The 14151-nt window shown below is 44.0% G+C and overlaps 1 protein-coding gene across 1 annotated transcript; it reads right to left on the minus strand.

Moving 5' to 3' along the window:
- Positions 1–8262: 8262 nt before the first annotated feature.
- On the minus strand, positions 8263–14066 carry SPRTN (SprT-like N-terminal domain). Its single transcript, XM_051614573.1, has 5 exons — positions 13765–14066; positions 12243–12342; positions 11299–11427; positions 10260–10527; positions 8263–9954 (listed from the first exon to the last, which is right to left on the minus strand). Exons 1-5 carry the CDS (start codon positions 14046–14048, stop codon positions 9218–9220), a joined length of 1518 nt encoding a protein of 505 aa, XP_051470533.1. The 5' UTR covers positions 14049–14066; the 3' UTR covers positions 8263–9217.
- Between the last annotated feature and the right edge of the window lie 85 nt (positions 14067–14151).

Here is a 14151-nt window from a genome sequence, read left to right on the forward strand (position 1 = left end):
GTTTCCACAGCATGCTTCAGGCCGACAGGTTGAAGGCCCCATCCTTCCAACCCTGGTGTGTCTTCCTGTTGCTTGTCACAGAAGATCTTGATATGATTATCCCGCTCCCTCTTCGCATCTACTTTAAAGCCCTGTCAATCAGCCCTGCAGTCTCTTGGGCAAAGACCCTTTTCCCCCTTTGAGAAAAGTGTCTCCTGTTTAATGCCAGAATTCCTGGTGGCGTGTAGGCCATCCCATTATCGAAAAATCCATGGGGCATAACCTTCAGCCAGCACTGAATGTAATGTATCTAACCACGCTAGCACAGGCCAGGAGCAGCTTCATACACAGCTTGGGTTGTCTTTCTATTGAAGAAAGGGACACAAGGAGACTGGAAACTGGTGCACAATTCACCAACAGGACATTTATTTGTCAGTCTCCTGAAAATGGTAACACTTTGACACAAATCCACAGCCACGTATGAAAATACACTGGGGCTGGGATCAACCTATCATGTAACAACTCAGAGCTGAGGGAGGATGCTTTCCAAACAGCAGAGACCTCCAATCCCTGTTCTTTTCCTGAAGAAGTGAAGGCAGTTCTCTAGGTACCTGCTGCAGAGCTGGCACACACTGACTGCAATCATACCTGTGGTTCATACCCTGGAAAGGGTGTAAAGTGTTACTTTAGTGTGGGAGAGCAATGCTGCAGGAGAGTCCTGAGGGAAGGTATCATTTCTGGAGCCTGTACAAGGATTAAGAGGAAAGCTGCATTAAGGCAAGTTAAGGTGTTTTCCTCCAACCTCAGGTCTCCTAATTCCTTCAGAGGATGCTTGTATCCATAATGCTTTGCAACAGCTCCTGAGTCATGGCATTGCTTACCACTCAGGATGTGTGTCTATTTGGACAAAATTGCATTTAAAGAATCAAGCATCAGCTCAAATGTTAGCAGTGAAACCTCTTGGGTGGTGTCCTCTTAGCTCTGCCAAATTGCCTGGGAAATGTTGCCAGCTAGCTTGAATAGTCTTTTGGGGTTTTGCAGTGCCTGAAATACCTCCTATTTCCTGTCATCAGATGCTTTTCCTGCCTTCTAAATATCTTATAGGTACATTCAAAGTTAATTACATCTGAGCTTTAATTCACGTCATCTGCAGGGCTGATAATCCAACCCCTCCCCTGCCACATGGCTTGAGGAGGAAGCAGCAATTAAAACCTGCCTTTCCAGGGCAGGCCATGAGAAGCAATGATCCAGCTACCTGCTCCTCCACCCAGCTTGGCCGGGCAGAGCTTCCTCATACCTGTCTTTGGGTCATGGCACATGCCCAGCTCCTGTGTGAGGTTCCCCCATCTCTGATGCGTGGGGTGGGGGACTTGTCCTTCCTGGACATAGTGTGGGTGGTGGCAGAGATGAGAGCTGCCTGTGCCAAACCTTGCAGGGAGAGGAAGAAACGTGCAGCTGGAAAGAAACTGATGGTTAGAGATGGTGTGAGCACTCCTGGGTTGTGCCAGAGTGAGGGCAAGCAGATGGCTCTTGTCTGCTTCAGCTGTAATTTCACTATGTCCTGAAGTGCTCATTGGTTATTAGGCAGAAACTCAGTGTTCTGGAGGTGGGAAGGGGCTCCTGGAGATGGTCTGGTCCACCCAACCTGAACTTTGAGCAGAGTAAGCCAGAGCCAGCTGCCCAGGACCGTGGTCAGTTGGATGGAGACACCACAGCCTCTCCTGTTCCTGTGTTCAGCCACCCTCACTGTAGTAATGTTGCTTATGTCTAAGTTAAATTTCCTACACAGGTACAGCTAAATGCAGTAGAAGACCACCCCAAATAATTCTTAGCCACATATCCTGCAGAAGACAGCAGATCTGAGACTTAAGTTCTGTACTCACAGCTTACCATACCCATCTGGTACAGGTGCCATCCTCTCTGAAGCCCCCAGGGTGTTTTACCTGGAGGACAACTCTTCCCTTTGGATGTGTTTCCATTTGCTATCTGCCAGAACAGCCCAGACTTTGTACTGTATCCTTCCACTGCTGCGTTATCTGGAGCAGCCTATGCCAAGTTGTGTGGTCCTGTCACACACCATGGAGTTTGTCTTGCTATTGGCTGAAAAACAGCTAGTGTAAGATGTGCTGTGCACTATAAATAGCACAGCTCCTATCAGTCTTGGGGTGTGATGCCTGTAAAATAGCAAGTATGTGCTGGGTTACGCATTAAACAGGCCAAAACCACTGGACTTTAAACGCTGTGCTCAAAATGAAGGGGCATAAAAAATAAAAGTGGTCTGGTTGAATGAGTGGTGCTGAGCAGTGCTGCTCTTGAGCTGAACAAAACGGCCAGTGGTTCCTCAAGCCACATGTGGGCAGTGCGGGGAAGGGTGATCCCATCCTGCACCGGTTGCTGCAGAGGGTGTCCGGGCATCTGCAGGTGGGCACCCTCCAAGCAAGGGATTTGCACAGCTTTTTTTGCTTTGTGCCTTTCTGAAAACACAACCCACACCCTCCTGGTGAATTAAAAACAGCTTACAAATGGGTGGCAGCACAACCACTGAATGGATCCTTCTGGGAAGTAAGCGCATAATTACTGGGATGCTTCTGGGAAGAGACCAGGGTGGTCAGTGGGAAGATGAACACAGGGGAGTCCAGGTGTGGAGAGGAAGTGGAGGAAGAGCAGAGAGGCCCTTTGGCTGTTCCCCCATCAGTTAAATTGCTGAATGAAGCTACTGGAATAATTAAAAACCTCAACTAAACTGTATTGTGTTCCTTATAGGTAAGACACTGTACTGGAACTTCACTGAGCTCTGGTCCTCTTGTCCACATTTTACCCTGGATTTTGTGCAATTAGTAACATCTCTAAAGAGAAGGTACTTGCAGTGAACACATTATATTCTAGAGATCAGGTCAATCAGAGAAGCGTAAAGTATTTACTGCTTCTAAACTATTTAGCTCATTGATTTTTGTTCCTTCTAACATTCTCTCTTATGCAGTTTATGAAATGTCAGCTCTAAGACTTATTAGGACAAAAGAGCAGATAAAATGATATGAAGGACAGGGGATGCATGGGGCAGTGGCAGCGTGAGCTTTTCAGGCCAAGCTGCTAGACCTTCTTAGAAGCTTAATCTAGTCTTAAAGCAGCCTGGCCTGGCAGAAGACACAAGGGAACAGAGGGATTAAGGCCATGGCCTTCTCCCGTTTTTACCTTTCACACCTATGGTATGCTACCCTTCCCTCTGCCTGTCACACCCCTCCAGCTCCACACGTAGCCAAGGAGATGGAGACAAGTTTTGTGTTTTATAAACCCTCCTTACTTCCTGCAACGCCATCCTGCCTCTCTTGAGGAGCGGGCCTGATGCCAAATAGTGACAGAAAACTAGATTTTTTCACTGCGATCTATGCAAGCAGTGAGGAATACAGAGAGGACTAGAGAAGGATGCTTTTTGGGTTATTCACTGAGCCCTGAACTGAAAAAGGAGCTACTGTCTCATCTTCCAAGTCCCTCTTGCAGCAAAGCTAAAAGAAACACTCACAGAAGCCCAGTTAGCTGTAAATCTACTTCTCAAAACTCTCCACTAGTTGTAGGCCTCCCCCCACACGATTCCCGTTCCTCCTCCTTTAACTTCACTGTGGTGCAGTCAGGGCTCCTGCTAATCTGTCTTCAGCCGGGAGGGCAAGTGTGGTGAAACACGACCCTTGCCAGTTCTGCACTTTCTGCTCTTGCCATGCAGAGGTTGGAGAGGACGAACAAAGTATTCCTGAAGTGGAAGGAGTGCCACCTAATGGCCTGTTGAAGAATCCCAAAGCTCCACACAGCCTGGTGTCGGTATTTTTCCTATATACACGAGGATATAAAACCAAACACAGCGTATTTCCACACACACACTGACACGCAAGTCTCTTTCATGGCCTGTCTACCCGTAAGCTACACTTTAAGTGTAGTTTAATGTAGAACCTCTACCTTCACACACAAACAATTGTTCTTTAAGCTCAAGACTTCAAAACAACTGTAATAATTCAGATACAAGTAACAACTTGAGTATTTTAGTTTGGAGTGCAAAACCTATTATTGCTGACACTTCTGTGTCACATGCTCAGAGGGGAATGCAGGTCCTACCTCAGGAGGTCACAGCAACCAAGCCTTTAGCAGCCTTTCTATTTAAGGTGGTAAAATGTGACAACCGCGACACAGACACTATGTTCACGGGTGAACTCCAGGGCTGCTGAAGCAACCAGCTGTAGTGGCAGTTTCTTAATATTCTCCAGCCAGAACAGTTTGTGTCACCCTGTTATATCACCATGAATTGCTCAGGACACTTTAGAAAAAGATGTCCAGCTTTCGTTTTCTCATAAACTCACAAGTTTGTTCTTTCTTGCTGTTACCCTTCAGTAACATGGTCTCAGCTTCCCGTGAGCTCACAGTCTCGTTCAGGCATCCACCTGCTCCAGTCTGGGGTCCTCTGCAGGTTGCAGGTGGGTATCTTCTACACCATGAACCTCCCTGGGCTACAGGGGCACAGCCTGCCTCACCATGGTCTTTCCTGAGGGCTGCAGGGGAATCTGTGCTCTGCCACCTGGAGCACCTCCTCTCCCTCATTTCTCACTGACCTTGGCATCTGCAGAGTCAATGCTCTCACATACTCTAACTCCTCTCTTTGGCTGCTGTTGCACAGGTTCTTTCACCACTTCTTAAATATGTTATCCTGGAGGTGCTACCACTGTCGCTGATGGGCTTGGCCTGGGCCAGCGATGGGTCCATCTTGGAGCCAGCTGGCCTTGGCTCTGTTGGACATGGGAAAGCTTCCAGCAGCTTCTCACAGAAGCCACTCCTGTAGCTCCCCAACTGCCACAGCCTTGTCATGCAAACCCAGTTCATTCCCCCTGAAAAATCTGTAGATGACCTTTTGCCTGTAACATCTTCCTTTTTAAATGTTCTTTTGTAGAGGTAAAAAAGCCTGAGAGAGATGGTGCTAACTCTGGTTTTGAAAAGGCTTGAGCATCTTTTCTACTGCTCCAAGATACTGTGCTGCAGTAAACTCTGCTAAAGAATCATACATCCCGCATCCCTTCTCCCATAGAAAACAACACCATCAGTGCTGTGAGAACAAAGCACTGATTTCTTCATATTTGAAATGATTGATGACTGGCTTTTACCATGGCTTGGGAAGGATTTAGAGCTGAAACAGTTTTTCACTGAAGACACTCATCCAAACACTGAGATCAGCCAGAATTTGCCACGTTATTTCTATAAAGACAGAGTAAGAAATGTTAGAAAGGAGGATGACTTAAAGGCTGAGAACTGCAGACAGTCCATACAAGGTATTCCAGCAAAGGCAAGGGAAACAGGCACTTTTCGGTCACTTAGTTACAAACAGATCCCTCTGTCAGTACTCAGATTTAAGACAGCTTTGTTTGCAGAGGGCTGGGATGCCTGCTGTCATCTCCTGATGACATTTTGATAATCCTGTATGTATTAATTGTTTTGGTTGCAATATTCATTGGGATATCTGTGCTACAGAACAGAGAATAGGGAACAACTTAGCACCACATGTTAGTGGAGGTTCTGTTGGAAGCGCTCTCTGAGAGAGCTGCATGTACAGTAGCAACATTGCCTCCAGTTAGTAACTCTGGACCTACTGCTGCTCTCAACCAACCACAGAGACAGGAAAATGAATGGGGATGGTAGGAAAGACCACACCAAGGTCTCCACATTTGATGATTCTTCTTTTTGGGTGCATAGAGATTTTTTTTCTTCCAAAAGTTTTGGGATTTTTTTATTTTTATTTTTTCTAAATCCCCTCGGTTTTGCCATAGTGCAGAGCTTGGAGCAGTCAGGAGTGTAATTAAGGCAGCAATTGCCCAGGGTATCAAGTGAGGCTTTGCCTGTGAAGAAAAGATGGCATTGCCTCTGAAACCCTTCAGGTGCCAGCTGGGAATTTCCACACTCTGCTGACTCCTGCACAACCACTGCCAAGACCTGCAGATAAGCCATCCAATTTCTTTCCCCTGCTGTGGCTGGTGCTTGTGTTCTTCCTTCTGAAAGAAGCTCAACCGCAGTAGGCATCATTTAGGGCTCGAGGATCAAAAGCAGAGAGTCTACTTAAGTGTTTGGAGCTTTGGAAAAAGCTGGTTTCAAAACTCCAGTTATGACTGACAGGAAATCTAGTCCATAGACTCTGACCATATGCATTTTTTTCCATTTTGCACACTATGGGATGCAGGTGGCAAGGTAAGGGGAGAGGACTTGTGTCATTCTTTCTGCTCTTTTATGGATACAACTGCAAAGTCACTCTCAGTCTAGTCTTGAGAAATAAAGCCAAACAACTACAAGTGTGTGCTCAAAGAACACGAAACAAATACTTTCTAAATTGCAAAATCACTCAACCAGAACACTTAGTACTGTATCTAGATTGCATTAAGGGAGGACATAACAGGGGGACATAACACGGGCAGGTTCTACTCTAATGTGTATCAAAACCAATACAGAGGACATCCAAAAATTAATGTCTCAAATACACGGTAATACAAAACTATTAGTAATGTTAGCTAAAAAATGGTAAATAACTACTTTCTAAATCGTAAAACCACTGAAATCAGAACACTTAGCACTGTATCTAGATTGGATTAAGGGGAGGAAAGGGAGCTAAGACATCACACGGGCAGGTTCTACTCTAATGTGTATCCAAAACAACATATGGTACAACTGAACATTAATTTCTCAAACACAGCCAGGAAGGTCTCCTGGGAGGGGTGGGATGGGTCAGAGGGCTGTGCACGGCTGCTCCAGCTTAGTGCTGCACAAGTGAAATCTGCCAGCCAGAGCAGAAGGGTGTGATGCCTCTCCCCTCGTCTCCACCTAAGTGGTGCTGGGGCTGCATAGTGTTCTTTGAAGCCCAGGTGTCAGTGCTCATCCAGGGAATTCAAGCAGAAAAATAAAATCAGCACCTGAGAGTCAGCACTGCTGAAACTATGAGGGCAGGAACACGTGTGACTTCGTGCCCCATTCTTTAGGAAGCTCAATGACAAAGGGGTAGTTCCTGGCACAGCAGAGAGCCCTGCCTGGGGCCATCTCCCTGTAACTCAGAAAGATTTCTGATACTAAGAGCAGCGTTCAGAGCTTTGAAAGGTGGACATCAGAATCTGCTGCACACTTGGGTGCCTCCTTCTTCTTACCTGCATGGATTTCCTCAGCTGCCTATTGCAGAGAGCTCTCAGTCCAACATTCTTCTCTTGCTCTCTGGTTGCCCACTGCTGCCCTCTCCACAAGCTACTTTTCGCTTTCTGTGTTTTTGTGAAGAGCCTGGCAACCTTTCCATTCAAGAGTATCGTTAGACAGGTACAGTCATGATGAACTGGAACCACTTTTGCTCTTAATCCAAGCTAGCTCATTTTACCTTGTCTGTTCAGATGGGCTCTTCAGCTGCTGGCTTTCTGGAGCCACCCGCAACAGCTGTGGGAAGAGGTCCAAGGACAGAAATGCTTTTCTGGACCACTTTCCTCCCTGAAACCAAGTTTGCTCCTTGCATGACAATTTTGTCTTCTTGGACAGTTCAATATCAGAGAGAGACAGGTGAAACAGAGGAGTGAGGAAGAAATGGGAAGGAAAAGGAAAGAGAAGGGAAAGGAATCATGCAAATGTACAAGAACTCAGCTCTTTGTCACCTTTATCTCTGTATAAAAGAGATCTTGGCATCATAATACTTCATTGTAAAATCAGGCATGGGCAGAAGTGATGCTTTTCCACAGTTGCACAGTTGTTTTGAAAACAGATCTATTTTAGGACACTTGTATATTTGAGACAGGATTTGCCTATAGCTTAAGTTCCACCTGCCTCCAGCCACACCAGACTCTAAGATTCAGAGTTCTACAGGCCAATTCCCACATTTGTATTATTTGTTGTTCAAATGAACACTGTTGATGAAAAGACTTTGGAAAAGAAAATAATCCATTTAACTCTTCCCACAACCCTCCCCTCCTCTTTGTAAATGTCAAGTTTTACTGAGCACACAGACAAATATTGCAGTTTTAAGAAGGAAGTATGGAAAATTAGCATGTCAAGTTTTAGAATCAGTATTTGTAAAATTTTCCACAGAAATGCAACAAAAGTGAAACCGCACTAAAATGATGGAGAAGGCTGATGCAATCAATATTCAGCAATTCCTGTTTTTACAAGGAATTTTAAGAAGGAAAAGTGTTAATACAGAAAGGATCTATTAAACCATACTGTTACTAGATATCCAAGTGAGCCCACTGGTGAGTAACACAAGATGGCCACAACTGCCATGTGAAACACAGGTTAATGAAAATTTAGAATATCAATTTATTCAGAATATGCAAGAAAAATCCAATTCACATATAAAATCTGTAGTGCCAGCATTTAAAAAAATACACCAATGTTTACAAAGAGTAAATGTATCATTTGTCAAACTCCATTGCACATCAGTTTACTTCCCAATTTCAAAAGGGAGCAGCAAGTAATCAAAGGCAAACATACGAGCATCTGAGGCTAATATAGCCATTTAAAGTTGTTGCAACAACATAGGAAACAGAATTAATTTTTTTTCATTTTTAAAAAATATTTATAACCAGTTTTATAAGTAAGGAATCAAGCTGTTAAGTGTTTAACCAGTTAAATACTTCCAGTGCAGCAAGAGAACTGTTAACATTTCAGCAAGTTTAAATAGCAAACACATCTGCACAGCATCCATAACTTTTCAAAGCGTGATGGTTTTCGTACTCCAGTGACTGGCTTGTTGGACACGAACCACCAAGCTGGCTGGCTTCCAGAAGCAAAACAAAGACTGTCAGCTAAAGTCAATTTAATGCCATTTTGGTCTGTAAAGTACTTTGACAGAAAAATCTGAAGGCTTTTATAATACAGATGGGACTGGTATTGCTACCAATATGCCTTACAACTTTTCCTAACCAGTAACAGCATATGGAGGGGTCAGTGACTCCTGCATGTAAAACTCATATCCTAAAAACTAGTGAACTTTCAACAGAGTTTGTGCAAACTATCAGAAAAAGTAGGTGATTTGGCTGGGATCCTGGGCCAGAAGACTGACATTCATTACCTTCCACTTGACCACTCCAACTTTTAACAGCATAGGTAACTTACAACCTTCCTGAAAACAATCTCTTCAAAAGGACTGTTCTTGTTTTGTTTTTTTTCAAAAAATATCTGTCACTTAGAATTTTTCTGTTTATTTTTCAGCCCTGATTTCTTTCTTGAGACAGCTTTCTAAAAGGTTTTATGCAAGACAAGAATCAAGGTGTTCATTTATTTTAGACTCCAAAACCTCAGTCTGGCAAACAGGACAACTGACTTTTTTATCTTGCCTTACAGCAGTGCTCAAACTTGCAGAGGACACCGAAGATTCAGCTTTGGTTTTCATAGGTGTGTTCATATTTAAGGGGACATCAGTACTCTTTTTTCTAATGAAATAGTTTTCAAAGGCAGTTCTGTCTTCCAACTTAGGCCATTGCTGCAGCACATTAGTACCCTCAGAGCTTTTTTTCTCAGATGCAACCTGAGCTGCTGATGTCTCCTCAAAACAAATTTGTTTGGGTGCCCTGGTATAAAATAATGGCATAGCCCTCTTGCCACTTGCAGAACCTTGGTTTGATTTTTCTTCTGTAACACGAGGAATTTTAACAGGTGATCCACCAACATTCTTGTAGGCCTTTGTATTGGCAACAGACAACTTAGGAAACTCTTGCTTTGAAGCTAAGTTGATCTTCTCACTGGCATCACCAGTATAAAGTGGAAAGAAGATACCACTACGGGGTGATTTTTCAAATTTTATCTCGTTTTTAGGGATTGGTATGGTCTTTACTGCTGAACGACACTGTGATCCAGGTGTTTCACTCTTTCTAACACTGCTGCTGGAATCTGTGTTTTTTTCTGAGAGTCCACTGTCTCCTCCAAGACGATACCCCTTGCCACTAAAAGGCACCAGATATTGTGTATCATACGTTTGTGTCTTGCCTGCAAAATAAGATAAGTTAGTAAGTTTATCGTATATAAATCACAAGCTTTGTATTTTACATACTTCACCAGAAAAATCTGCTGCTTGAAAACAGTGCTGCAAACTAAGCCTTTGCAAACAATTAATTTAAGAAGGAGCCTAGAAATTCACAAATAAGATGGGCCCTGTTATTTGCTACATAACAATAGCTACATAAAGCTCACGTTGTGATTGATCTGTGTTCAAGCAAATGTTTAGAAAAACAGTTTAGAATATATATATATATATACACACACACACACATATATATATATATTTAAAATACCTTTGTTAGTTGACTCAGAACTTGGAAGTTCTGCTGGCTGGGTTTTCTCCTTGGATTTCTTAGAGAAGTTCTCTGGCTCCTTCACTTTTGTGAATGTACCTCCACATCTCTCTTGATGCTCAGCCCACCAGAAGTCTCGTGCAGAGGGTGCTCTATTCATTGCACGTTTCACGTAACCAAAGTAAGGTCTTCTATTTCGACAGGGGCCATTGCATCGCCACCAGTGCTGGCGGTACAAATCCACCTCATCATGAAAACTATGATAGATCTAGGTTGAATTAAAAAACGAAAAAGAAAAAAAGCAGTCATTCAAGAATTTTTTAATTTTGTAGCACTAGCTCTACAGTATTAAAAAACCACATATTACCTTTTAATTACCTCCGTTACTGCTGTGATTTTCACATTACCAAGTTAAAAGAACTGAACCTGGATAAAATTTGATCACTATTTAGCTACCATTAAAAAAAAGGTTAAAAAAAACCCAGGATGTGTAGGAGTTTGTCCTCGTTATCTTGTTTGAACTGCAATAAAATAACTCTGAATATCAATCTACAATTTCACCCTAAATGATGTACAATTTAGAATGCATTGTATACAATACCAGTAGTGCATTCTCTGTATTTCATTAATTGATCTTATTAGACATAGTTTTTAAATATCATCAACCCGTTAGCCTCTACTGATATAAATCTTAATTATGACAGAACACTCTTCCTCAAACATTACCCTGAACATGGAGTTAATCTGTCCCTTGTGTCATTCAATTATTTAAATTTTAAAACAGAAGTTGAAAGAAAAATACTTAGAGAGGGTATACTTGAAAATTTTATCACTAACAACACACCCCATCTTCCTCAACCTGCTCCTAACTACAATCCCAAACAAAATAACTATGGAACTGGCATACACTTGGATGCAAATCTGTAGTGGAGCGTCTAATAAAAATAAGTATATCACTCATACCACACCAGGCATACTAAAAAATAAAAGTTATTGGGAAGAAATCCCTATTAAACCAGGTTAAGTGGATTATACTTACTGTGACATTGGCTCCAGTCAAGCGATTAATGCGATGCATGTGTTTGCAGAACTCTGGTCCATGAGATTCACGATCTTTGTCATTATTAGTAACAAAAAGCAGGGCATGGATCATTTCATGCAACAGTGTCTGAAATAATGCAGATCATTAGCTATTTACTGAAAAGCATTTCATATAGCTTCAAAATTAAGCTGCAAGTATTTTACTTCTCTATGTTTATCTTGGTGCTGATCTTATTTTCATACATTCACATGCTCACTCTGGGTCATAAAGAACATAATACTTATTCTACCTGTAAAATCAAATTACCTCTATCCCCACACCACCAAAATACACTGGAGAATACTACTACAGTAAGTCACATTTCAAAAATGAGAAACAGCCCTCAAACTTAAGCCAGATCTTCAAAGAGATCATCCCTGCTACAACCCAAAAAAGAGACACTTGTGAGAAAACTGGAACTCTGCAGAATTTCTGTTCATTAAGCAAATCTGAATGGTGAGGCTACTCAAAGCAGCAGCCCCAACAGAGGCACAAGAAGCAATGCAAAACTTTGCTTACAGTCATATCCTAAAACCTCATTTTCTGCTGCTGGCCTTTTGACCTAAAAGATTAAACTACAATTTTCTGATTGTGCTTTCAGTCCACTGTTGTTTTTAGTAATAGAGCAGAATTTAGAAGTAAAAAACTTTTTTTTTCTTTATATAGTCAGTAAAATAAACAAGTGACTTTAGACTCCTACTACGAGTTGTGCATTTAGAAACACAGAACTGAGAGATTACCATGATATTGCAACACAATCAACAGAATAAAGCCACCACTGTTTTACTATCTTTAAGTTGCTATATATATGAATCCCACTATGAACTGTAAAATGTTTGCACAGACTGGGGGGGAAAGCACAACACATTTTACGTGCAGATTCACAAGCAATCTTCCAATACCTCAACAAGATCCTTCCTTGGTCTTAACTTTAGGAGCGGCTCACTTAGACGAATGGAACACATTCCACCTCTTCCTTCATATCTGCACACTCCAGCACAGCTGAAAGAGACACAGAAAGAAAATATGAGAAGCTAAGTGTTTCTGTAGTACACAGAAAAAACCTGAGAACTGGAGGTAGAACACCATCCCCTTCCAACACACGCCAGGCAACTCAGAACATGACAAAACACTTCCCGTGCATAGTTACTAGAAAAAAAAACAAAAGCCGACAAGTTCCTTAGAATAACCTGTGACTCAAATAGCAAGAGTGAGGCTATAATTTGTTACATCTCTTGCAATAACTTAATTCAAAGTTAGCAATTCTGGAAAAAAAAATATATCCCCTAAAACCAAAGAGCCCCCACCCCACAATGGACTGTTCCAAGCTAATTTGTTCAGAAGGCACAAGACAGTTTTCATTAGAACTCCTGATGGGGTGAAATACATAAAACAGAGACTGAAGATTCACAGCAGCCAACAGCAACTTAACTGATTGCTGCAATTTCACCCCTCATCCTCCCTTAACTTTTGACTCTCACCCTTTACATATCATCATTTCTGTGTGTTAATCCAGCAGAAAACACTTGTTTGTTTTGTTACTGAGTTAATCCTCTACCAGTTCAGTATCCTAAAGAGTACTGCAACCAGCAGAGGGTAAGAGGGTACAGGACTCCAGCAACCAGCAATTGCATCAGCTGATGTGGTGCAGAAATGCAGCCTACATTTCAAAGCTTTTCTTTCTTTTTTTTTTAATCTTAGCTTTCCTACACGTTTTCCTTCCTAGTCTATTCTAGGTCTTGTTACTATATTATTATATTTTCATATTTGCCTTTCTGGCATGCTATAAAATTACTATAAAACTGGGAATAGGTAAAATCACAGCAATACAACTACATTCTTTTTGTTCTGGATGCACACAGTTTAAGACTGTTATTTACTCCACTCCCAACATCTCTCCAGTTTTGCCTGCACCACAGGAACAAGGACTTATGGCTGGCAAGGAAAACAAACGAAGGAGAAAACAGACAAGGACAGTGACTAGCCTGCATCCTGGCTTATGAACTATGTTAGAAAAGCAGGATGTTAAAATACGTGGAAGAGAAGCTGTGGCACTAGTGTCTCGTGCCTACGAAGCCACAGTTAGGAGCAGCACAAAGCGACAGGTGACAGCTTTTCCTCCCCCTCCCTCAAGCCCACAGATAACACGATGAGCTGTATGGGTCACAGGCTCCTCCGACGGCTCTGACGCAGCTCCAGCAACTGCAGGCGCCCTTCAGAGGCACGGGCAGCTCCCGACACCTGAGGGCGGCGGAGGCCACCGGGCAGCTCCGCAAGGACCGGCCTCACCCGGGGACCCCCGCCGCACCCCCACTCCCCGCCCGCGCCGGGAGGCTGCTCCGGCCCGAGAGCCCCGCTCCCCTGCCCAGCGAGGGCGGCCCTACGAGCCCACCCCGCGCACACGTTCCCCCCACCGCGGCGTACAGGGTCATGCGCGGGCTCCACGACACCTCGACGGCCGCCAGGCGCCCCCAGAAGAGGCTCTCGTTGAACTGCACGAAGAGGCCGCGCACGTCGGGGCTGGGGTCCAGCAGCTCCCAGGCCTCGTCCACCACCGACAGCGGCTTCGGGGGCGAAGAGCGCGGAGGCACCGCGGGGCACGCTGCTGCCGCGGCCGCCTTATCCTCCGCTTCCCACAGCTCCTGGAGCTGCAGCGCCAGCAAGAAGTCCTCCCGCTCCGCCTCCCGCTGCCCCATCCCGCCCGGCATGGCGGCCCCGGCGCCCGGCCGCCCCAACCGCCCGCGGCGCACGCGCACCGCGCTACCGGCACCGCCGCGCCACCCGCCGCTTCCCAGCGCGCCTGCGCACCGC

This window comes from Apus apus, chromosome 3, assembly GCF_020740795.1.
Source record: "Apus apus isolate bApuApu2 chromosome 3, bApuApu2.pri.cur, whole genome shotgun sequence".
Lineage (NCBI taxonomy): Eukaryota > Metazoa > Chordata > Aves > Apodiformes > Apodidae > Apus > Apus apus.

Bases quoted from the DNA above. Each gene is read 5' to 3' on its own strand.
- SPRTN (XM_051614573.1), bottom strand. From the start codon at position 14,048: ATGCCGGGCGGGATGGGGCAGCGGGAGGCGGAGCGGGAGGACTTCTTG. The intron at 11,428-12,242 runs GTATTGGAAGAT...GCATTATTTCAG, and splicing joins CAAGGAAGGATCTTGTTGAG to ACACTGTTGCATGAAATGAT. The intron at 10,528-11,298 runs GTAAGTATAATC...AATTCAACCTAG, and splicing joins TGACTGGAGCCAATGTCACA to ATCTATCATAGTTTTCATGA.